Here is a 24810-nt window from a genome sequence, read left to right as displayed (position 1 = left end):
CTTTTTGCTGGATTTGCCCTCTGCAGCCTTGGGCTCAAATGTCAGCTCCAGCAGACTGTGACTCTGTAGCCACTGGGTAGCCATTGGCCTTTTGTGGCCTTAGTCCTTCTTTGTCAGAGACAACAGCTGATGTTGCCTACATAATTGTCTTAGGACTGAAACAAAGAAATGTATGTGAAGATGCCTCTTAGGAATTTGGCACAAGGTAGACATTTAGTATTTTGACCTTTTTCCATTGGATCCATGCTTGTGTCTATCTACCCATCCATGAAACAGGCAAAAGTGGCTTCACTTATTAGTTCCTCAGAAGAATGAATTTGGAAATGAACTTTTGACTAGTGCATCTAGCACCTTTTACATAAAAGTGATGCTGTAATTTCCTTTGCCATGGGAGTGTTCTGTTGGAGGATGGAGGGCCAATGTCCTTTGTACACCTCTCCCTAAGTCTGCTGTGGTGGTGGCAGCAGACTGTGCCCCGCCATGAGTCCGAGAGAGGAGCACTGAATGTGATTGATGTAGAAGGTGCCAAATTGGAAATCAGAATGCCTCCCGTTCCCATTCTCTTCCGGGACACCTGGGTGGCAATGTGCAACTCCTATCACTATTTATTAATTTCCATTTTCTATATCTTTCTTCTTCCTCCTTGCCATCTTTTCTTTTCTTAAACTCTACACTTAGCACATTGTGTCAGATTTCAACGTCAAGTGCTAAGGATGTATGTAGCTCAGTGGTAGAGTGTTTGCCTAGCATACACAAGCACAACCCTCCCCACCAAAAAAAAAAATAGAAGATTTCAATGTCTAGGATGATGGAGCAGCTTCATCCTTACCTAAGAGGGAATATGTTGAAGTTGGAAAAAAGCCCTGGATTGGAAAAAAGAAAGTATGGCTGTACTAATGAGAAAGTCATTTAACCTATTCTCTAAAATGACAGCTGCAGGGTGGAGGATCTTTAAAATTCCTTTGAGTCCTGGGTATGTGATTCAGATAGCTCTCTTTGGGCTAGCCTCAGTTCATAGGAATTATTTGATGGAATAATAATAACCTTTGTTATCTCTTCTGATTTTCACAATAGCCTTCTGAAACACATAGCCTCATTTTTCAGATTAAAAAATGTAAGATTAAGAGAGAGTAGAAAACCAATTGTAAAAGGAGGGTTGAGTGGATGTGGGTGATGTCGAGGTTCGCGTTTCTTGCAGAATGAGTTCTCAGAATACAAACCTTGAGCTCCTGTTTCTACCACAGTACCCTTGTCAGAGCACTTAGAGTTTATGGTGACAAGAAACCCCAGATGCCTTTGTGGGTTCCAGCTTTGTAAGGAACAATCTTTGGTTCACTTATAGCAATGTTGTACCCAGAGAGACATTTGTTAAATATACTGCTCTGAATTAGTCTATGAATCTGTTCTCTAGGCCAGAAAGTGAGGGTTCAATGGTCCACACAGCCTTTTCATGTGTTCCAAAATCATAAAAGAAGTGAAAGTCACCCTAATATCATTATGGGCATTATTTGAATTTCATAGACCTCTTTATTTCCTTAATGTATTAAGTGCTGGAAAGAGGCATGGATTTGACTTTTATAAGTATCTGAAATTTGTGTGTATTTTTACATAATAGCAGATGAGCATTTCTTCTTGCTTTTAATGCGACAATGCATTTAACCATTAAAAATTCTTGTGGGGTTACAAGATAAAATACAAGAAATATTGTGTAAGATATGTATCTACCAAAAACATTCATTGCTTATGTGAAATTGAAATGTAACCAGGCACATACACTTATATTTATAATGTTTACTTGCTAAACCTGGCAACACTACACAAATAGAAATCTAATTGATGAATTAAATAATAGTTACTTTGTGCTCAAGGATATTAATTTGAAAGGTTTGAAGCCTGGCATGTAAACAAAGCATTTTTGTCAGTTTTCCATCTATTAGGTCAAACACCTCCTGGGTTTATTTACTGATGTTCCTATTAAACGTTTGTGCTGTGTCTATTTTAAGACCATCTGATTCTGACCTTCTTTATACCCAACTTACCTTTATGTCTCCCAGAGATGCCAGACTGAAAAGGTACTCAAGATGCATTAAATGAGTTGATTTGGAGTCAGCTAGCTCTTCATCACACTAATTCTGGTACTTTCTTGGAGCCTCAGTTTCCCCTTTGTTAACAATCTTCACCTCAGAGATCTGGTGACAGGTGCAAAAGTCCCTGGCATGGCCGTCCGTGACTGACCCCCAAAGTTAGGTTTTACACAAATGAAATTTGTGTAAAGTTAGGTTTTACACAAATGAAATTTGTGACAATTTCAGTCAGCTAATGCCAAATTAGGTAGATTTTAATCATATCTATTTAAAATAGTATGTTTAGCATTTTACTGAGCTAAAATATGATTGGAGTACCATTCAGTATATCCATATGCCGTATTATTTTTATGTGGGTTCTTAATCTATGAGGATAAATTGAGCTTTCCAAAATAAACCCAAGACGCCAAGGGGTTTCTTTGCTCGTGCAAGCCCCCACAGACCTCTGCCTTCCACCGTTAGCTCTGCCGTTTCACAGACTGAAATCTGAGGCTGGGTCAACTCCATTCAAGATGTGCTATAAAAGGGTATACATGTGCTTATGACCTGGAAATCGGAAGTTGTGTGATTTGTGTACAAAGTGACTAAACTGTTTACTCATCATGAAGCATCTGTATCTGTGGTCAGAACCTGACCGAGAGGGAGGGTCAAAGTCAAAGGTGAATTAGAGAGGCTTGAGGAGCTCTGCAGAGAGCGAATGAGAAAGGCTTGTATGAGAGAGAGGAGTCAGAGCACCTGGGAAATTGTCTATATGTTTTCCTTACTTAATCTGGAGTAGAGTATCTCCTTGGAAATCTTTAAGCATGCTTTTCCTTTTGGTGCTGTTTAAAATGCATCTTATATACATATTCAACCTGGAGGTGTATAACTGATCAAGGTCAAGTTACAGCCAAGGGGCCCATGACCTTTTCTACAACACATTGTGCCCTCACGGTTCCCTCAGTATTAACATCTGCAGTGCTCGCTGTGCCTTGGAGCCTGGACTATTGTTCCGTGGGGTGAGTTGATCTGACTTTCCACTTTGCAAAGATTTCATTTTAAGGCAATCCAGTCTTTGCTGATTCACGTTTTACTCTGGCATGGGAGGCTGGGGCATGCTCCCAGCGGAGTTGTGGCATGGCTGGCAGTCTGTCTGCATCTGGCTCCTCCTTTTTATGTTAGGGACTTTCAAGGGTAAGTTTCAACATATCCAGAGGATTTAGCTGGAATTTGTGTGGTCACGCATTATAAAAAGTCCTGTGTATTTTTAGTTCCCATCACCTTCAGTTGAATCCCTGTTCTCAGGAGATGGCTATAAATGGGTTAAAACACCGTTTCTGGGGAACTGGGCTATTCTGCTAGGTGAAGCTGCAGAGAGGGTTATGCTTGCAGTGAGCGCCACACGAGAACAGCAGGACAGTAGCTGTCCCTGCTGTCCTGCCTGCCTGCCTTCCCGCACAACCCTCCCATACCACGCCCCATGAGAGGGGGGTTTTGCTAGTTTTCAGTGTAAGGATGTGGTTCTGAAATTTAACAAACACCTTAAAACAAACAGAAAAGACATGATATAAAGAGGGAAAAAGTTCTCAGGTAGCTCCTGGTTACAATCGCATCTCTTCCTGCCTCCCATGGGAAAGGCCTTTCTTGTTTCTTTGGGTGATAGCCAGGTGTCTGTGCATGCTCTAATTCCTAAGAGACTTGCTTTGTTCTCCTCCTTTCTGCTGCAACCCCCTGTATTCCACCTTGGAAACCCCTTCATTTTCCCTCCCTCAGCCCTCTGCCCACCCCTGCCAAAGGACAGCTTTAGGTTAAAAAATTGTCAACAGTTGTTTATACCAGGGTTGTAATTGGAGCTTGGAATTCCCTGACAGTTTCTGTCCCAAGCCGTGGAACCCAAAGAAATTTTCACCTCAGTGAATGAGCGGAGCTGGCAAGATTTTCTTTCTACTCCTTGCATGAGATCATGTACAGTGCCAGCTCCTGCTGTGAGTGAAGCCCAGGTTGCCAAAATAGGAGATTTTTGTTCAGAAGGCAGGGGTCACCGAGTGAACACTCATGCTTATGTCAGCTGTGGGCAGTGGCCCCAGGTTTCAGAGCCAATTGAGTGATCCTGGAGCTGGGGAGGATGGGTGTCCACACCCAAGTTCCAAACAGCCAGTGCAAAGCATTGAGTGTTTTGGCCCCTGATGCATGAGGGGGGCTGACTTGTAGGTAGAGACTACCAAGAACACATTTCATTGGTTGAGTATTTGCAAAGAACAGAATTTGCAAAGACTGTTCACACTTTACTAAGTACTTTCAGACAGTTGGTTCAGTTTGGTCTTTCCCATGGTGCTGTTCTTGGCTAGGGCATAGCCTTGTTTGACAGATGGGGAAAGTCATGGTTTTCAGCAGTGGTAGATGGAAGGCTCACGGTAGAAAATCGCATTCTGCCTCCTACTTCCCAAATGATGTGGTAGGAAGCAGCTTTCTTCTCTTTCACGTAAGGTAAGGGAGGAGGAACAGGGGTGAGCCTGTGGGTGTGGAACCCAGGGATGCTGGTAGAGGGCAATTTTACTCAGACCTGGGGAATTAGGGGAGGCTGCCAGGCAGAGCATCGTGTCTAAGTCCCAGCATGAGAGGTCGCTGACTCTTTTGAGCACCAGCTTCCTTATCTATAAAATAGAATTAGCAGTTCCCTGCCTAATCACCAGGCTGTTAAGAGACTGAAAATGGCAAAACCTATGCAGTCACATTAATAATTTAAAAATGCCATGCCTGTTCGAGGTAATCTTATTATGTAGCATTTTAATTTTAAGTATCAGTAACATTTCAACTGTACAAAAATTTAAGATATGCTAATTTTCTTGGCCATCTTCATGAACTACATAAATACAAAATTATCATGAAAGCAATAAAAAACTCCAGTCATATCAAATCATGATGCATTTGATCATCTTTTTGAGGGCTGTCCTCAATGGGTTGGCACAGAGGGTTTGAATATTGGCATTTCTTATTTTTTAAAATTGTATTTGTCTTCTATGTTCAGTCATATTGGATGCTATAAACAAGACCACTAGCTTTTATCTTTCAGTCAATGTCAGTGTGAAGGATTTGTGTGATAAAAATGTGATATATTGAAGCACTCAAAAAATGATACCTCATCAGATGATGATTTATGTACCAGGGAAATATTAAATAACTATAAAAATCTTGGATAGTGTCAAGTATATAATCAGAAGAGAACAAAAAGCATTTCTAAGCAGATACCTTAAAGCAACTGAGGCCAATAGGAAAAGGGGAACAGGTACTAGAGAAAAGGTTAGATCAAAAAGAATTAACCTAGAAGGTAACACCCACGCACAGGAAATCAATGTGAGTCAATGCCCTGTATAGCTATCCTTATCTCAACCAGCAAAAACCCTTGTTCCTTCCTATTATTGCTTATACTCTCTCTACAACAAAATTAGAAATAAGGGCAAAATAGTTTCTGCTGGGTATTGGGGGGGAGAGGGAGGGGGCGGAGTGGGTGGTAAGGGAGGGGGTGGGAGCAGGGGGGAGAAATGAACCAAGCCTTGTATGCACATATGAATAATAAAAGAAAAGTAAAAAAAAAGCATTTCTATAGTTTATTTAAATAATAAAACAAGGTAGAACTAAAAAAATATATTTCATTACAAGTAATGTTATTCTTTGTGTATATGACTGCATATCTGCATACTTAGATTTTTTAACTGTAGTACACTAGGAAATGCTTTATTTTGAATCCAGTAACAGTTTGTGCATAAAATCATGAATTGGATATGAAAATCAGACACTTTAATTTTTCTGCTGCTCACATTTTTCGTCTTGGATTAGTTCAATACCATTGCGACAGGACCACACATCACAAACATGCAATAAATGCTGGTGGGTATGGCCCTTTTCTTCTCTGTCATGTGAGAAGTGTCCAGTTTAGTGGAGAAAACCAATCTGATCTAGGGGTTTCAGCCCATGATGGGAGCTGCCCCTCCTCAGTGTGAACTGGCAGGGCCCAGTGTCCCAAGAGGCACTCGAAAGTGTGTGCACCCTGTCCCAGCTATCCTAAGACCTCAGGGCTGGATCTTAGGAAGACCAGCATCTTTGTGGTACCCCTGCAGACTGGTCCTGGGGATTTTTGTCACCATGTCCTTCTCTATGCTGTCATGACCTGGGCACATCCTTTAACCACTTTGAACTTCACTTTCTTAACCTTAAAATGGATAAAATGCCTTTCTTCAGAAAGTTGTTTTGGAGGCACGTGAAAATACATGTAATTGTCTAAGACTGTACGAATATAAGTACTGATTGAAGTAACATATGCAGAGTTTAATGTTATTCGGGAGGGGTTCACAGGTATATCCTGTGGATGTTTGGAAGACTAAGGAATTGTTTGGAAAGATTGGGGTTGTCAGTAGTTGACACTATTTCAAAGATGTCATGACATATTTTCATTCTTATAAATCTATTGTCAATATTATCACATGTATATGAGATAACTTATAATATTGTTTTAATTCTTATTATATTGAAATGCAAATACTATGCATAGAAAAGAGTGTATCAAAATAGAGTCTTTGAAACTTTTTTTTTTAGGTTGTTTCTTTTTTATTTTCAAGAGTTCTTTCTATATTCTGGAAACAAATCCTTTGTTTCTTTTCTCAGTGGCACATCTGTCCTGATTTATGATCAGGACATATGTTTAAGGAGTTTGTCTCCATCTGAGGCATAGGGTACTGTGCTTCACTTCTTCCTGAATGTGTCAAGGTTTGGTTTTCTCACGTGTGTTCCTGCTCATCTTGAGTTGATATCTGTGCACAGTGTTGTAGATGGTCGGTTGTCCTGTCTTCCCTCATACTCCCCTGCCTCACTCAGGGATCGGGTTTCCATGGCACAGGAGTCTCCCTGAGCTCCTCACCCTGAGGGTCCCACAGTGGTCCCTCACTCACTTCTTATTACAGCATTGTATTATGGCTCCATGTCTAGTAACACAAGCTTGCCTTCTCTTTTTAGCAAGTCTCTGGTTATTCTTGTCCCTTTGTTCTTCCACAGAACTAGAATGAGCTTGTGAAGTTTCATTTTAAAGGTGGTTAGGATTCTGTTTCCAGTTGCTCTGAATTACAAGGTGAGCTTGAGAAGAGCAGACATTGCAGTGACTCAGAGCCTTCTTGCCTGTACATAGCTCCTTTTAAAAAAGAACCTTCTTAACATCTTTGGTTAAAGTTTGTAGATTGCTTCTTCAAATTTTTATATAAAATCTTTCATGATTGTTATTACCAAGGAAACTTATTTTTTATAGCAATGGCTATACATGGCTAGCTTTTAAAATTTTAAAAAAAATTATCATATTATAGCCTGGGCGCCAATGACTCACGCCTGTAATCCTAGTTTACAGGAGGCAGAGATTAGGAGTCTTGTGGTTTGAAGCCAACCTGGGCAAATAGTTCACAAGACCCTAGCTCAAAAAACCTTCACAGAAAAGGGCTGACGGAGTGACTCAAGGTGTAGGCCCTGAGTTCAAGCCACAGTAGCCCCCCCCAAAAAATTGTATTATTGTTGTACTGGGGTTACGTTATGGCATTTACAAAATTGCTTGCAATATATCCTGGTTAAATTCACCCCCTCCACCATTCTTATTTATCCTCCCTTCCTCATGGCTAGATTTTAAAAAAATACCTTTAAAGAAACTCATGCTGGTATATAGAAATATAGTTAAACTTGTATCAGTATGATTGATTACAACTAGTGCTTCCTTCCTTCCTTCCTTCCTTGTTTCCTTCCTCCCTCCCTTCCTTCCCTTCCTTCCTTCCTCCCTCCCTCCCTTCCTTCCCTCCTTCCTTCCTCCCTTCTTCCTTTCTCCATCCCTCCCTCCCTCCTTCACTCCCCTCCCTCCTTCACTCCCCTCCCTCCCTTCCTCCCTTCCTTCCTTCCTCCCTTCCTCTCTTCCTCCCTTCCTCCCTTCCTCCCTTCCTCCCTTCCTCCTTTCCTCCCTTCCTCCCTTCCTCCCTTTCTTCCTTCAACCATGAGTGGATAGTGAATTTTCCCTATAATAACTCCAATTAACTTATCAGGTTATGTCTTTATTACGCACTGCTCTTATGAACTTTGAATTTCTGCACTTTTATTCTGAGTTAGATTGGCCAGTCATTGTCCTTTCTAACACTGTTCCAATCTGATTTGGATACATTATCAGCCTATTACTTGGGCCTATTGCCTATTTTTATACTTTTTGGTAGAATTTGTATGATGGGAGGTTATTGTTTATTATTATTCACCAGTAAATCACCTATGCTTATGTTTTCAGAGAGATTTTAAACATCAGTGATTGGCATGCTCTAATAGGATTGACTTATTTTTTAATGAGATTTGCTACTTGATATTTTATAGGAAGTTGACCATTTTCAAAATACTCAAATTCATCATCTCAAAGGTTGTTTTAAATAATATTCTCTTTTCAATTTATGATGCATCCCAGTTTTCATTCCCAACTATTTTTTTCTCTTTTTGCTTTATCCTGGTCAGTTTTCCTGAAGTTTGCCAATTTCTTTTTTGAAGAAATCACTTATGCTTTTGCTGTATTTTCTACTATCTTTGTTTTCCATTTCATTAACTATTCCTTTTATTTGTTTCTTATTTTCTTTGGATTTATCCTCATGACTTTTCTTCTAAGTTCTTGAAATGGATATCAACTTGATCTTCAACCTTTCTTCTTTCTGAACAAATCATTAAAGACTATAAGTTTCCCCATAAGATTACTGATCCTTGTTATTAATAAAGAAAAAATAGGTCAAAAACTTTGTTTTTGGTGGGCACTTGCATTCACTTAGTTATCTTTAGTGTCACCCTCTGTCTGTGGCAGGTGCTACTTGGGTTTCTATTTATGATAGGGATGGAAATATTCCTTTCATAATACACTTATTTTAGCAAAGGGTGTCTTAGCCTACTTTCTATTTCTAATAGCACAATACCACAGACTGGACCAATTATATAGAAAAGAGGTTTATTTTATCTCAGAGTTCTAGTCCAAGGTTGAGAGGCCACATCTGGTAATGGCCTTCTTGCTGGTGCAGGGACAGGGAGCATGCATGTATCTTCCCATCTCTTTGTTCATTCAACCACAGTGGCTTCATCCTGATGACCCTGTCTAATACTAATCACTCCTAGTGGCTCCATCTCTGAACACATGGTTGGATGAAGTTTCTACTCCTTTTATACCTTAAAATGGAGATTAAACTGCAAAATGAGTTTCAGAAGGAACAAACCATAGAACAGTCATCTTAAAGAAAAATTTTAAGTATGTAATCAAACAAGTGTTGGAAAAATCTCTGGATTAAAAATTAAGACTCAGGAGTCAGTCAGCAAGGCAAACAGTTTTACTTCTGCAGAAGGGTGTGCAACTGACCAAGCACACCGAGAGGGAGGTTTGCTCAGGTTTTTATCCCTGACGAAACACTGTTCCCTTCTCCTATTGGTAGGAGTCAGGGGTCATAGCCTTTCTTGATTAACTATAGATGAGGTAAAGGGCAAGGCTACCATTTAACATTCTGGGAGGCCATGAGTTAAGCAAGCATAACCACTTGCTGCTTTAAAGTGGATTTACCTGGGTTGCTATTTCTTTGAAGGAAAAGACAAATTGTCCCCCATACAAGTAGTACAAAAATTGACCAAAGGTCCCCAAAGTGGTGTTGTAGTTCAAATATGAAAAAAATTATGAGGGCAATTTATCAGGGACTGTTGTTCTAAGCAGCTTGCTACGTTCTCTTATTCATCTGCAGGATTTCCTTGTGTATGTGACTTTTCGGCCACAGTGAGTAATTCCTCATAGTTATAGGGAATAAAGAATGTCCTGCAGAGATGGACAAGTATAAATGTTCTAGTGTCCAAAAAAAAAGAATAAATGTTTTAAGAATTTGAAATTGTGGGTTAGATGTCCATTGTAGAAATGGTATTAGAACTAAAGACTGGATTCATTGAGAGAGATTGAATTTAGGAGGTGTTAGCCACAGGGAGCCACGTGGGCTCATCAGAGCGAGTCATGTCATGAGAACACAATTCCCCATCATTATTAAGAGATTATTTCACTGGCAGAGCAGTGTAATCAGGAGAAAGATGGATGATGATGTCCTCCATGCAATGAGCAAAACCATCATACGTCCTGATCAAAATGATAGATACAAACGTGACTGAAGCGAGTTTCTTCAGAAGGGCTCAGAGTTGTTTTGGGAAGCACCATTCAAACTTTTTTTTTTTTTGGTAATGAATGTATTATTGTCCATCAAGAGGAAAGTTATAATAATTTGCCACAAGTCTCTATGCTATTTAGCAACTTTGTTAAACATGCTTGGTGATACAAAGCTAACTATTCTTTCAGATTACGGAACATTTATTTTAAAATGTCTTGGTAAACTGGAGTTAGAGATTCAGGGTGCCAAGCATGAATGTCACTGTCCCAATGAGATCAGTCCTCTCATTTTCCCTGATGTCCCCACAGAGTACAGCATTGTGACTAGAGTCCCAAGGTCTGCTTCAGATAAAACTAACTCCAATTTTCCTCTCACCTTATCTTCTATTAGAAAGATTCATACAAAACCTGTATCTATTCTATAGTCCACTCATATTTTATGGTTATATTTAGATGATATTTTAATTAGCAAACACTTTTGTATCTAAAAGACTTGTTTTTGTCTGGAGTATAGCTTAGTGGTAGAGCACATGCTTAGCATTCAAGAGGCCCTGGATTTGCCACTTACCACCAAAAAACTTGGAAAAAAAAAAAAAGGAATGCTAAAGAGATAAAGCAGATACCTTAAAGCAACTGAGGCCAATAGGAAAAGGGGACCAGGAACTAGAGAAAAGGTTAGATTAAAAAGAATTAACCTAGAAGGTAACACCCACGCACAGGAAATCAATGTGAGTCAATGCCCTGTATAGCTATCCTTATCTCAACCAGCAAAATCCCTTGTTCCTTCCTATTATTGCTTATACTCTCTCTACAACAAAATTAGAGATAACGGCAAAATAGTTTCTGTGGGGTATTGAGGGGGGGAGCGGGAGGGGGTGGAGTGGGTGGTAAGGGAGGGGGTGGGGGCAAGGGGGAGAAATGAACCAAGCCTTGTATGCACATATGAATAATAAAAGAAAAATGAAAAAAAAAAAAAAACAAATAAAGTAGATGCTGTCACCCTAAAAAAAAAAAAAAAAAAAAAAAGGAATGCTAAAGAGCCAGACCATGTATTGTGGTAAATGCCTTTAATCCCAGCTACTTAGGAGGTAGAGGCAGGAGGACTAAGAGTTTGAGGGCTGCCCTTGCAAACTTAGTGAGACTCTGTCTCAAAATTAGCATACAAAGAAAAGGGATGGGGGTATGGCTCAAGTGGTACATCATTCAAGAGGAGGTTCTGGGTTCAATCCCAAGTTCCATGTAAAAAAACAAGAAATATCTAGCTAGATATAGTATATATTTGGATGAATTCCTATTCTCAGAGTCACCGATGAGTTTTAAAATAAATATACTTGTCTAGAGTCAGAATTTAAGCGATGTCAATAACTTAAAATACTTATTCCATTCTCCTTGTTTTATAAATAAAGAAACTTACCCTAGACCTCCATGACCCAACTTTAGCCTCTGCAATCTGAACATTTCAAATGGATGAGTCAATTTTTAAAAGTCATAACAACTTTTTTTTGGCAGTACTCGGGTCTGAACTCAGGTCTTTGTACTTGCCAGGAAGGTATGCTCTACCACTTTAGTCATGCACTCAGCCCTTTTTATTTGTTTTTAATTTTATTTTTATCATTTTTGTGTTTATGTACATGTGTATACATTATTTTACTCAGCCCTTTTTAATCTTATAAATGTATTATCATATAAAAGACTTTATTCCTCTCATGAGTATAATCCCTTAATTTAATTTTGATTCCTAAATTTTAAATTTAAATACAAATTTCTTTAATTCTCGACATGTGACAATCAACATGTCATGATTTATAGAAAAGAATGGTAAGAGTTTGGATTGATTTCTTTCAACTAATTTCAATCAAAATGTCTAGTAAGATTTTTAATTGTAGCAAGTTACTGGGGAGGTGTTTACAGGGAAGTTTGAATTACAGAGTTTTGAGTTCTTTTCGTAGGTTTTAGTGAACAACCAAAAATCTATAATGTTGTCAGCTAGAATTGATATGCCTATATTTGACCACAAAGAAAGATTGTTGGAGGGCTCCATGGTGGAGGCTTGCCTAACATGTCTGAGGCCCTGGGTTTAATACAAGCACTGCAAAATAAGTACAGAGAAGAAACCAGGAGCTGTTTTCTTGGTTTCAGCCCATCACTTCTGCCTTGAACAAGTTTAAACAAAGTTACGTGGTTTTCAAAGTTCTACAGTATATTGAACAACCATTAAGTGTGAGCCTAAGAGGCCACCTTGAAAATGATCAGGTGTTTTAGCACCATGACATTTGTATGAATGGACAGAAAATTCAGTTTCATGTGTCCCTTTGGCTTATCATTGCTACAAAAGCTTATCATTCCTCCCTTTTCTTTATTTTTTAAACCATTAGGCTGTTGCAGGTACCAGTGATTATTTAAGTAAAGCCTTTTTGATAGACACATTTACTCTTCTTCTAAGGTAGATGTTTCTCTTTCAAACATGAGCAATTGTGCACATGCAGTTGGAGGTTTGAAAAGTGTGCTTTTCCTGAAAATGGTGCATTGTGTGTGAAAGAAATCATGTATTTCCACTTGAAAAAAGCCAGGGAACTAGAGAATAAATGAGCTAAGTTGATAAGTAGATCACCATGGGTAGTTACAACCTGTGTTTGTGGATTGGTATCTGGTTGGGAGGCAAGAGATAAAAAGCCTGCCACTTGGCAGAGCTGTCTGGCCTCCTGTAGTTTATAATTAGAAGGTCACTGAAGCCCAGAACCATGGCTGTCTTCCATTAGGAATTGCACCTTCAGAGCATTAACTTGGAGTACTTTCCTTATTCTGTTCTTTATCCTTCTTTGATTTTTCTCCCAGGATTCCCAAAGCAAGGCCAAGATGTCCATATCTCCAGAGCTGGGTGATGGGCTCTGACCAAGAAGTGGAGTATTTAATATCTGCTGAGATGAAGTTGGAAAACGCCTGGGCCAAGGACCTCTGCAACGTCTTTCCTCCAACAAGAAATGCAGAAGGTTCTCACATGGGGATAAGTTAATTTTGCTTTGTGGAAAAGCCAAAAATTCTTAACCAATCAATTCTGCTTTACTTGAAGGACTTCTGTGAGTTTCTGGGTCAGAGGCAGTCATCATCAGCGTGGTATGTCACACTTACACAAAACACAACCATGTTTTCTGACATCAGATGATGTCTGCTGGGGGAAAACAGACTTTTTGTCAGCCAGCAAGACCTGAATGTGGAGTGTTCATTTACAGAAAACACTAACAAAAGACTTAAACAGAAGGAAGAAAAATACATGAATCGTTTTCAAGGAGAAATACTCCAGAAGAAGTGAGAATGAAGACTGAGGAGAATAGGTAAATGAGTTAACTTTCTAAATGACTAGTCTGCCTTGAGATGTTAAAGCATGCAACAGGTAGGCAAAAAACAAACAAATGTTCTCTAGAGGCAAAAGGGAGTGAATGGTGTATAGAGATACTTCAGTTATGAATGGACTTGCATACATAACATTTTAAGCCAGGGGTTGGAAGTAATTCCTTCACATTTGTCCTAGTTTGGGGTTTTCTCTTTCCTGGTGTGACCATTGGGATGTAGAGAAGACTGAACTCTATAGCAATTTATTTTCTCTTTCCTAAAATGTCTATGTTAGTGCCTCTCAGTGACCATATGATACATAATAACTGCAAAGTACTTGGATTGTTACAAATAGCTGGAAAGGAAACAGAGAGAGAGAGAGAGAGACTACTTTTTCTGTATAAGCTGTGATGAGAAAAGATGTTTGCTCCATTTCCCAAATGTAGTTACTATTTCATAAGCAATATGCTTATTTTCTGAGCTTGAGGATTAATTCAAAAATATGTATGCATTTATTACTATGTAAATTTCTATGTACTGCTTTTTCTTCTTAAGCATGTAACAAAATTCTCTTTTATTAATTTTGGCTGATATATTAAAATAGTATGTTCACAAATAGACATTTTAGTACTATAGAGATCAGGGAAGGCTTTGCATCTTATAACATAATAATCGCAAGTGATAAAAAGATTTTTCAGAGTTGGCTTTCCAAACTTGAAACACTGAGGAAAAAAAATACGTTTTTTTTCCCTTATCTTCTGAAGAATTTTTGTCATTAGACAAAGCTGTTACTTTCTCAGTAGAATTGGCCTCTTGGCATTGTCAGTATAAATTCTGCAAGTGATTGGGTTTTATTTGTTTGTTTGTTGTGACAGGACCTTCCTATGTAGCCCAGGCTGGTCTTGGATTACAGGCATGTCTACCCACAACCTTGCTTTTTAAATATGTGAATACACAAGGATATCGAGACTACTTTATGGGTTTGATTTTTATTTAATAATTGGAACATTTGATTATTTTTCTGTATTTCCTATTACTATAAGAAGGAATCTGAGATTAATTTTCTAACAGTTATTATGCTAAATTGTTTAAACATGAGAGAAATGTATCTATCATCATTCATGCTATCTTGTAGTATTTCTGTGGCTTTTTTCTTAACTTTCTGAAGTACTCACATATTAGCGTTTGTGCTCCTCGTTTTGGAATCAAATACTTTTTCAAATGAAGGTGAACTCATTTTCATTTATGTGCCAGTTGGCTGGTTTATTACAAGTGACTTCATAAATGTATCTAAGCATAACTGAGCATCTTCTGTCTAGACAGCCTCTCCCCAGCCTTTCTTGGGCTTCTTCACAGCATGGGAGCCTCAGAACAGACTTCTTCTATGGCAGCTGGTTTTCAAGAGAGAGGGAAGACTCAAATCTGGGACCAGCATAGCACCATGGGTGCCAATTCATACATTTATTTGAAAGAGTAGCAATAATGTAGAACCATTGATGATGGTACTAACTATGAATGGTCAACTATTAGGATTGATTTGAAGCATCTAACAGATGTTGAAAACCCAACAGATTATTTTGTGCTTGCAATAACTAAGTGATCAATTCTATTTATACTGAGATAGAAGTATGAATTAATTTTGGGTATATTTTTGCAGAGGATGGCGTTTTATAGACATTGACTTTTTTGGGATGCCCATTTCCTTAAAGATAAAATATGAGTGACTCATTATAGCAACACTTGCAAAGATGTAGAGTTAGAGTAGATGTGACAGGTGTCAGGATTATTGCAATATTGGACATAGATGGGGCCCAACTGCAAATACAGCTGAGAAAGCTGGGGCTTTACAGCCAGCAGGCAGAGGGAGGGTTAGTAGATGGAAAATTATCAAGAGGTGACATCCGAGGTAGAGGATTCTTACTAAACTGGCTTTGACAGAATGATCATATAAAAAGTTGGAGCATTTGATTAGGTGTACAAAGAGATCAAAGGCATGGGTTCTTCCCATTAGTGGTCTTAGCAGGATTCTTGCTGCAATTGAGCCAGGTGGGTCAAAGACAGAATCCAGATTGAAAAGAAGCTCTGGGGAGACAGATGGAAGTTTGGTTAAGGAGAATATTCTTCAGGCCATTCTCTTATTTAAGGAAGGAGGAGACATCCTTCTTTTCTCTGAACAGACAGCATAGTCCATTCCTCATTCCATCATCTTTTCTTCCTTAAGGACCAGTGGAGGCATGTGTTGAGATTTGGTAGTAGAGCATATTTGCTGAATGGTTAGAGAAGTCAGGCATTTAATGAAGGAATGTCTGAAAATAAAAAGAAAAGTGAAAATTAGTCTTGTGAACAAATTATAAATCCACTTTCTGAGTCTCAAAGGCAGTGAGTCGCCAAGTTCTGAGGGTCTGTAGAGGTGGAATGTGGACACCAGTGGACCTGGTGGAAGTCTGGATTGAATGTCCCTGGAAATGACACACACATCAGTGTCACAGTCATGGTTACTGCCTGGAGCAAACTGTGGAGTTGCAGATGAAAGACTGAAAGGGGACTCAATGAGGTTGCTTGCTTTGGATAAGCACAAAGACTTTATGGCTGATTACAGGTGTTTTCCAGGACAAATCATAGTATAACAGGAAATACATGTGGACGACATAAGACTTCAAAAGGGGTATGATTAAAGAGCAGAGGAGAGTTTGTCAAGAAAATCTGATTTTTTTCCTGTAGCACACAGCTTGTTAAAACAATAGCCAGAATTATGATGGATAACATTATACCAATCCTGTCATGGATAGTGAAGGTATTGACAAATTTTCTAGGAGTGTCATACAGTTTCTGAAATATTAATATTAGTGTATGAATTTTGTTTGACAATGTTTTTCATTCAATTCAACATACCATATAAACTTTATTATTTTTAATATCACTCTTTTTACAAGGTGAAAGAACAAATCCTTTGGGATTTTCCAAGAATTCTCTGGGAATTTGAAATTGCAAGGTTAGTTAGAGATCAAGATAAACTTAAGATTTAGTTTTGGGAAAGCTAAATTGTCGAAGAAGTCAAAGGATTTAACACTTGACTAAATAGGATTCTAGATTTCTATGAAACAATGCCCAGCTCTCTAACGAAAGGAACCTTAAAAGATTCACAGGGACGTAACATGGTTGTAAAAAACCTTATTTGGTCCTCTTCAATAGTCAAAGTCATGATAAAGATTGCCACAGGAAAGTATTCTAATAAGACACAGAACCTTTGGTTCCTTAGTAGATTACCAAAAGGCAAAGAAACTTTTAAAAAATAATTTCTTATTAAGAGCAGACCGAGAATCTAAGAAAACTCATTATTTTAACCAAGACTAAAGCACATTAAAAATAAGCCTTCTAAATGAATCCATTCAATCACAGGCAGCTCTGACCACATGGGATAAGATTCTTTTTGTGATAGTTCCTAAAACCTTCTTTAACTTATATCAATTCTGGTGATGTTCTGTGCTTTCCTCTCTCTCATTCTGGAACAATCAGTCATTTTAGGTAAATTGCTCTCTTTTTTTCCCCATGGTAAAAATATAGCTGGCATGTTTTGCATAATGAGTTATTTATCTTCACTCTTATTATTCTTAATAGTTTATCTATCTAGCTGTCTATCTATTGATTATAACTTTTAACAATTTGGCAACCTTTTTTAACAGAGAAAACTAGAATATAGACAATTGTGAATTGTCTGCCATATACCAATATTTTAGCAAATCTCACAATTTTTATAAGCATATGCTATTTTGTAGTTCAATTTTTCCTATTTATTAAGTCCAAAATATATTTACCTCTTCATGCCATATAAAAATAAGCTTAGTAATGAATGTCTCAATTGTTTATCTTATTTAGAAATTACTAACAAATACTTATTACTTAACATAACAATAAGGTTGCAAGTTTCCAAAAAGATTTTCGAAATATTTTTGCAGGCATATCAGACATCATCTGTTTTTATTTCCCAGTTAACTATTTTTATAGCAGATGCATGTTAGTTACTATTATGAAAGAAAGAAAGAAAGAAAAGGAAAGAAGGAAAGAAAAAGAAAGAAAGACAGCAAGACATTGAAGTTCTGAATGATCCTTAGTAAAACTGTGCCTGAAGAAAGCAAGCTCAGGCTTAGTGCCATAGTGATGGAAAATAAAGGGTGGAGAGGAGTTCAGTCCACTGAGAATTTCTCATGGTGGTACCTAATGGTACCTTGCAAACAAGGAAGTCTAGGACCCTAACCCAGCCTCTCTATGGACGGAGAAGCCTTGACACTACCACACCTCTGTCTGCTGGGAATTCCTAACCTAGCCTTGAGAATATGCTAAGAATCTCTAGGAACAAAATCTCTCCTTACCCCACGTCTGTGGATTTACCTCTGGAGCACTGGTCGAGTTAGGTTCTCCAATGATCCCTGATCCATTATTCAAGGAAAGAAGGCAAAAACTTCAAAGACACACATCTGCAGTCCTAGATGAGAGGTCCTGGGGGTCCAGTGATAAGTCTGATCTCACACAAGTCGTGGTACCATATGCGTTAAGGGCACAGTATTCTGACCCTGGTGAAATCTGTAAGGAAGACTTTATTCAGGACTCTGGAGATGGGTGTCAGGACTGCCACTGTGGGTCATTGAGCTCAACTTCCAACAGTTGGGCAGTTCCAATCAAAGGACAGAGTGAGGGGTCATGGATGGAAAGTCACTGAGCAGAGACATCCAGGGTGAAGGGACACCTATGACACTGACTTGACAGGGTTCTTAGGCATGGAAGGTGGAGCAGGTGATTGGATATCAAGGATGGGGGAGTCTCACTCAACTGACTTAGCCATTCCTGCTACAACTGCACTACACAGGACAAAAACAGGCTCAACTACTGGAAGAGAGTTCTCGGAGGGGCTAAAGTTTGGTCAAAAAGAGTCTTTTTCAAGTTCAAACTCAGTCATTTCTGGCCACCTCTCCTGCCTTACTGCAGGCCAGCTCTGAGTACCTAACTTTCCACCTAACTTGGGGATAATAGCGTGCTATTTTCTGTGAGGATTCCCCACATGAGCTCTGGCCTTAGAATCACTCACTCAACTAACATGTACTGAGCATATATTATATGCCAGGGACTTGGAATATATCCAAGAATGAAACTGATAAAAATGTCAACTTCCTGTGGACTTTACATTTTAGCAGGGCAAGACAGAAAACAAAGAATAAATCCAATAAATAATTAAGTTGTACAGAGTATCATAGTATGGAACAAAAAGAAAGGTAGGCACAGAAAAGGCCTTGGGAGTGTGATGAGGCTGTGAGACCCTGTGCCCCAGTTTTAAATAGTCTCGTCAGGACAGAACTCATGGAGGAGGTAAAATCTGAGCACACCCTTGAAGGCAATGAGGGAATTGGTCACAAGCTATTAGGGGAAGAATGTTCCAGACAAAGCCCCTCAGTGAGAGCTGCCTGGCATGCTGCAATAATAAGGAGGACGCCAGCATTCCTGGAGGGAAGTGGATGAGGGTCAGAGAAGTGGAGTATGTAGTTGAAGAGATAGCCAATCACTGGATCTCTGTGGAAGACAGGGGACCTTGTGCCTGTTTTAAAGGGTGATATGTGACTTACCTTCTGTCCTTGTAGCTGCTCTATCGAGGGGCAGTGGGGGGACCCATCACAGTTAATTTAAGAATCCAGGTGAGAGATGATGACAACTCTGGCTAGGATGGCCAGGTGTTGGGGGGTCCTTATGTGGTGGCTGTGTGTCCTCCAGTGAGATGCATTTCTTTACCATGTGGAAGTAGCAGATGTTGAAGACATTGAAGATGAATATTAACAGTTGGGTTATGGTAGATATTGTGCTGGTTTTCCAGCAATAATCGATTCCTCAATTCTCTAATCCCAGCTGGGTATCCAACACTTTCACTCAAATTTGACACTAACTGCCCTGAGTTAGCATAAACCCCAGATGTTAAGGGCTCAGTTCTCCAAGACTGCTTCTAATTCAGATGTCAGCTGTGAATGGGGCCTTGCATTGCCTGCACTTTTGTCTACTCAACATGAATTAGAGGTCATGTAAGAGTCTCCGTCATCCCCAAGTTGCTGAAAGGACTTGGTCCTCAGGAAAGCACTTTTCCTAGGATCACAGTTTATTACAAAGGCTCTTACTGGGGAACAACCAATTGGAAGAAATGTATCTGGTAAAGTGTGGTGAGGTGGGCAGGCCTGGACCTTCACTGCACCCTCTGAGTAGTTGCCCTCCCAACACCTTGATGTGCTCATCAACCTCCAAGCCCCACCCCCCAGTTTCTCCACCTCAGAGTTTGTATTAAAGTTCTATTACATAGAAATGATGGATTAAATCATCAAGCAGTAACGATTGAAGTCAATCTCCAGGCTCCCCCCACTGGAGTTCAGGGGTGAAGCTGAAAGTTCCAACCCTCTATCACACAGTCAGTTCCTCTGATCATCTGCTCCCCACTCTGAAGCCACCTAGGGGCTTCCAAGAGTCACCTCTTAGCACAAAGTCAGGGAAGGTCAAAAGGAGCTCCTTATGAATCATTGAAGACATTCCTGTTACTCAGGATATTCTAAGCATTTTAGGTGTTCTGTGCCAGAGACAAAGACTAAATTATATTTCTTATGATACCAAATGCACGTAAGAAAAGTTCAGAAGGCAGAGCCAAGTGTCCTCAGGATAGCAAGCTCCTGAGATCTGCAGAGTTCAGTGCATGAAAACAAACGTAGACAGAGAAGAGCAGGAGGACTGCACAGGGCCAAGAAAACTGAACAGCCCACCATTCCTGATGAAGGACAGTAGATTCAGGCTTGAAGCCATGATCTAGTGGCAGTGCCCAGAAATAGAACCAGCATCCATGCAAAGATGGGACAAATGTTCCCAAGTTTCCGAGTCCAGGAGTTCCCGAGTATAAATAAGTGTAGTTAATATTAATACATAAATCTCCAGGGGTCCAAATCTGCACTTGTTTGACAAGACCTCCCCCACCCATGCTTCTCAGTTTGTTTAAATTCTTCCCCAGCTATTTCTGGGCATCCTCAGGGCAAAAATGTCTCACAAAGGCTCAGCAACAAGTTTGCTCAAGTTTTTTTGCCTTGCACCCCTTGATCGGGAGGCTGACCATGCCTCTGCAGCCAGTGCCCTAGGTAGGATGTTGTTCCCAGGCCTCCAATGGATCCCTTGAGCCCACAGCAACTGCAATGTGTACATGGAGTTGTGGTGTGGACAGGACTGGCTTCTCTTCAAGCCCACACTAATGGTGTTTCCTGGGAGGGAGGCAGTGCTGCATGAACTCAGTCCTGCCCACTGTTCATGTACACCGTGGCTTCACCTTTTGTCCTTTTCAGCTCAGAACCAGTTCCTGTGTATGGCCAGGAGAGAGGAATGTGGGACTTGTGCCTGTGTCTTAGCTCCCCTCTTCTTTTCCTTAGAGAACTCTGTATCCAAACACAACAAAACAAGCTCCATAAATCTCCTCCTGCCTGTTGCAGGAGAAAATGGATTGTGTCATGGAAAGAGTATAGACTTATAGATGGATGTGATTTGAATCTCAGTTTTGCCATTTGTCTCTGCCTTGGATAAATGATTTCCTCCCCAAACACGAACAAAATAATACCTACAATAATATCAGATTAATGACGACAAGTGTAAATCATTTAGCATGTTATCTGATGTGGAGTGAGTGTCCAAGAAAAGGCAGCCATTGTCACTAGACATCAATCATATCAGACACCAGCCCAAAGTGCAGCCGTCAGAGTCAGCGTGTTTCCTAATGCGTGTGTCACCCTGAAACCTGGCGGCACCAGAGAAGGTTCAGTACAAACACCTGAGTGAGGAATGGTAATTGTCACATAGGAATATGTCTGCTTTTTTTTTGTGGTACTGGGGCTTGAATTCAGGGCCTCGAGCTTGCTAGGCAGGTGCTTTAGCACCTGAGCCACTCTGCCAGCCCTGTCTGCTATTTAACATGTATGGGTAACAGAATCCTTGCTCTTTAGACACAAGTTAGGATGGTCATCTTCTCTAAAAAACCAGCTATGGCTTTTCTAGGAGAATAATATAAAATTAAGGTATTTCCCAGCATAAACGATTAGCACTTCAAATGAACCCACTTCCTGAATCTCCTGAAGACAGGGGAATTCTAATTTAGAAATGGTAACTTAGAATCAAACTGAGTCATGATTTTTTTGTTGTTGTTGTTTTAACTGAAGATTAAAAAAATTCAGTAGCAGGAAAAATGACTTATATGTGACCCTCTAAGATAAACCAGTCTTACTTCAAGTATGCTATGACTAAAAGCAGTAGTTATAAGAAAAAGAGCACAGAGACAAAACACTTTTTCTTTTGAAGAGTCAAACATAATTGAAGCTTACGTAGTTTGTAGGTCCTAGACAAAGTAAATAGATCCCATAGAAAAATTATTTATATACCTTTGTAGAGAGAATAGGAAAAAGTCCCTTGAAAAACATAAAAAACCAGAAAAGCTATGTAAAAGAAGTTTGAGATTATTGTGACCTCTGGAAAATGTATACACAAAAATTTTGACACTTCCATATAAAATTGAAATACTCATGCTCACCTCTCCTTCATCACTATCACTCCTGTCCCAAAAGAAGGAGGGAAAAGAAAAGGAAAGGAAAGAGTTAGGCTCTTCTCATGTTGGAGGAAAAAGATGGCTAAATGCAAAAAGGACAGATTTCAGGTACTAGTTTATTCTTTTCTCCACATGGAAAAGAATGGAAGCAAATGTCTCCCATAAAGAGAATACTGTTCTCCATACCCTCTGTACACATACATCATTTTTTTTTAAATTAGGGAAGACATAGCTCAAACCTTCATTTGAGTTACAGAATCAAGTGTTTCTAAACTCAGAGAGGATAACTTTGGCAAAGAGCATGTGCTTAATAGAAATCATGTGAAATGAGAAGGCAACTGTTGCTCATTTCATTCTGTCCCCTGAAGAAGGGATGTGCTCACTCTACGTTTTACTAACTAACCACACCTATCATATTCTTTTGGATCATGTTACGGTAAGAGACTGTTAATAACTTTTACTTCCTATCTTATAATAGGGAATTGCTACTACACATTTTAAAAGAAAATACCACTGATGTTCCCTAACGATCATCTAGTGAAGGCTGAGAGAGGTTAGATTCAGAAAGTGGATGCTGCATCGTAAGGTCACCTGGGTCCAGTCAGTTGACTGTTTACACCATGCCTACTTGGTGGTGATTTATTTTTACTTTAAGGTCTTGAAAATGAAGTGACCGACATTTCCCAGTTGATAATAATAATTATTACAAAAGGTTAGTCTTTGTAGACATTATTTTTCACAATTAAAAAATTGCCTAAGTGGATTTTAAGCTTCAAGGACAAATCACATTGCAAGGTTATGCTCAAAAACAGCATTCTCGGGTGAGGGGAGGGGTGGATAAAGGAGAATGATGGAGAGGGTGAACTTAACTAAAATATATTGTAAGCACTTCAGTAAATGTCACAGTGCACCTCCAGTATAACAAATATATGATAATTAAAAATTAAAAAGAAACAGCAGTCTCTGACCACACTGTCCACTGGGGCTCTGGAGACCCTTCTTATAAGATGTACCATCTTACACAGGAGAATGGGACTTTCACAGATAAGTGAGGGCCAAAAAGAAATGTTCAGAGAGACTAACTCATCTCTAAGGGGTTCTATGAATTAAAAGATATATCTTCTGAGCTACATCCTCTTGCTGTCATTTTTTTATTGGTGAGTTCTTTATGTAAATGACTTAACCATTACTCTTATAACAATTACAGAAATAGTAAACAATCCTTTGATTTCTTTGTGTTAATTTTTGAGTGAGTTCTAAATAAAATACGCATTATTTGCTTTCCTTATATGGGGATGCTTCAGAAACATTTGTTTTTATAATCACCGAGTAAACAGACATCCTTTCTCCTTGTTTTATAGCTATCTAATATATCTAGTGAAATCCTGTGGAGAGAAAATTTGAAATGTTTGGGAAATGAGCAAAATACAGGATGTTAACATATAAAGTTCTGTTCAATTGCAGTGACCATGTAAAATCCAGTCTGTTTGTTCTTTAGGGATCCTAATTTTTCTCATAAAGCTTTCTTGATTGATACCTCCCTGGCATTTTCTTTGTGTCCCCTCCAATAGTTCTGAAAGACAGCAAACACATGCAGCCATGTCCTCTATATGGAAGACGGTGACATGCTCCTCTTTTAATAAAACACAAAGAATTCTTCACAAGTCCACAGATCTGTGATTTTGTGGGCCTGATTTCCATAACTCATCTTTCCAAGTTGCTGTGGCCAACCACTGACAACACCACTCACTCCAAATGCAGATGTTTAGAAATGGGATAAATAACATGTCTTTTTTTTTTTTTTTTTAATTTGTCTTAAGGGCTGGGGGTGTAGCTCAGTGGTAGAGCACTTACCTAGTGTACCTGAGGTTCTGGATTTGATCCCAGAACTGTAAATAAAAACAATAAACCTCACACACAAAATAAAACAATAGAAACCCTGTAGTGAATGTAAGAATTTTTTAAATGACAAAAATGGATAAGACTCCTATTTACTTTTCATAAATCACTCATGTTTATCAATTACTTCTGAACAGAGGATGTTAGTTTGATCAAGCCATGGTCTAGGAATGCAGTTGGATACGCCATGTCAGAACTGAGTAAATGGGGTGTATTTTTAGAGACAGAATTCAGCTGACAACACTTAACTGAACAGAAATAGATAACAGTAAGATCTTTAGGTAAGTAGGTAATTGTTAAGACATTTGCTGAATACATACATCTCTATTTTGTGATTTGCTGAATGCATACATCTCTATTTTGTGATTTGTATTTGTGGATTTATCCTGTATCCTATATGTTTAGTACAGCTTGAACACCCTAATCAAAAAAATCCAAAATCCAAAATGCTCCAAAGTCCAAAACTTTTTTTGAGTACAACCATGACTTCATAAGTGAAAAATTCCTCACCTGACCTCATGTAACAGGTCAGTCAAGCAAAGGTATCTTGAAAATACTGAATAAAATTACCTTCAGGATGTGTGTATACACATGAGTTTCATGTTTAGACTTGGGTCCCATCCCAAAGGTATCTCATTAGATATATGCAAATATTCTCAAATCTGAAAAACTTGAAATCTAAAATATTGGATTGGTCTCAAACATTTGAAATAAGGAATACTCAGCCAATAGAAGTGTTT

At 39.0% G+C, this 24810-nt stretch overlaps 1 protein-coding gene across 3 annotated transcripts in view; it reads left to right on the top strand.

Annotated features, from left to right (window-relative positions):
• The window catches only part of Sacs (sacsin molecular chaperone), an 85160-nt gene that overhangs the window by 1524 nt on the left and 58826 nt on the right, over positions 1-24810 (top strand). For all 3 annotated transcript variants that reach the window (XM_020187386.2, XM_074043726.1, XM_074043727.1), the window contains exon 2: positions 13078-13574. In XM_020187386.2, coding sequence (XP_020042975.2) covers positions 13555-13574 — 20 coding nt within the window. In that variant the 5' untranslated portion in view covers positions 13078-13554. The remainder of the gene's footprint in view (positions 1-13077; positions 13575-24810) is intronic.

The sequence above is a fragment of the Castor canadensis genome, chromosome 10 (assembly GCF_047511655.1).
Source record: "Castor canadensis chromosome 10, mCasCan1.hap1v2, whole genome shotgun sequence".
NCBI classification, from domain to species: domain Eukaryota; kingdom Metazoa; phylum Chordata; class Mammalia; order Rodentia; family Castoridae; genus Castor; species Castor canadensis.
This window is presented reverse-complemented; position numbering and strand designations above follow the sequence as displayed.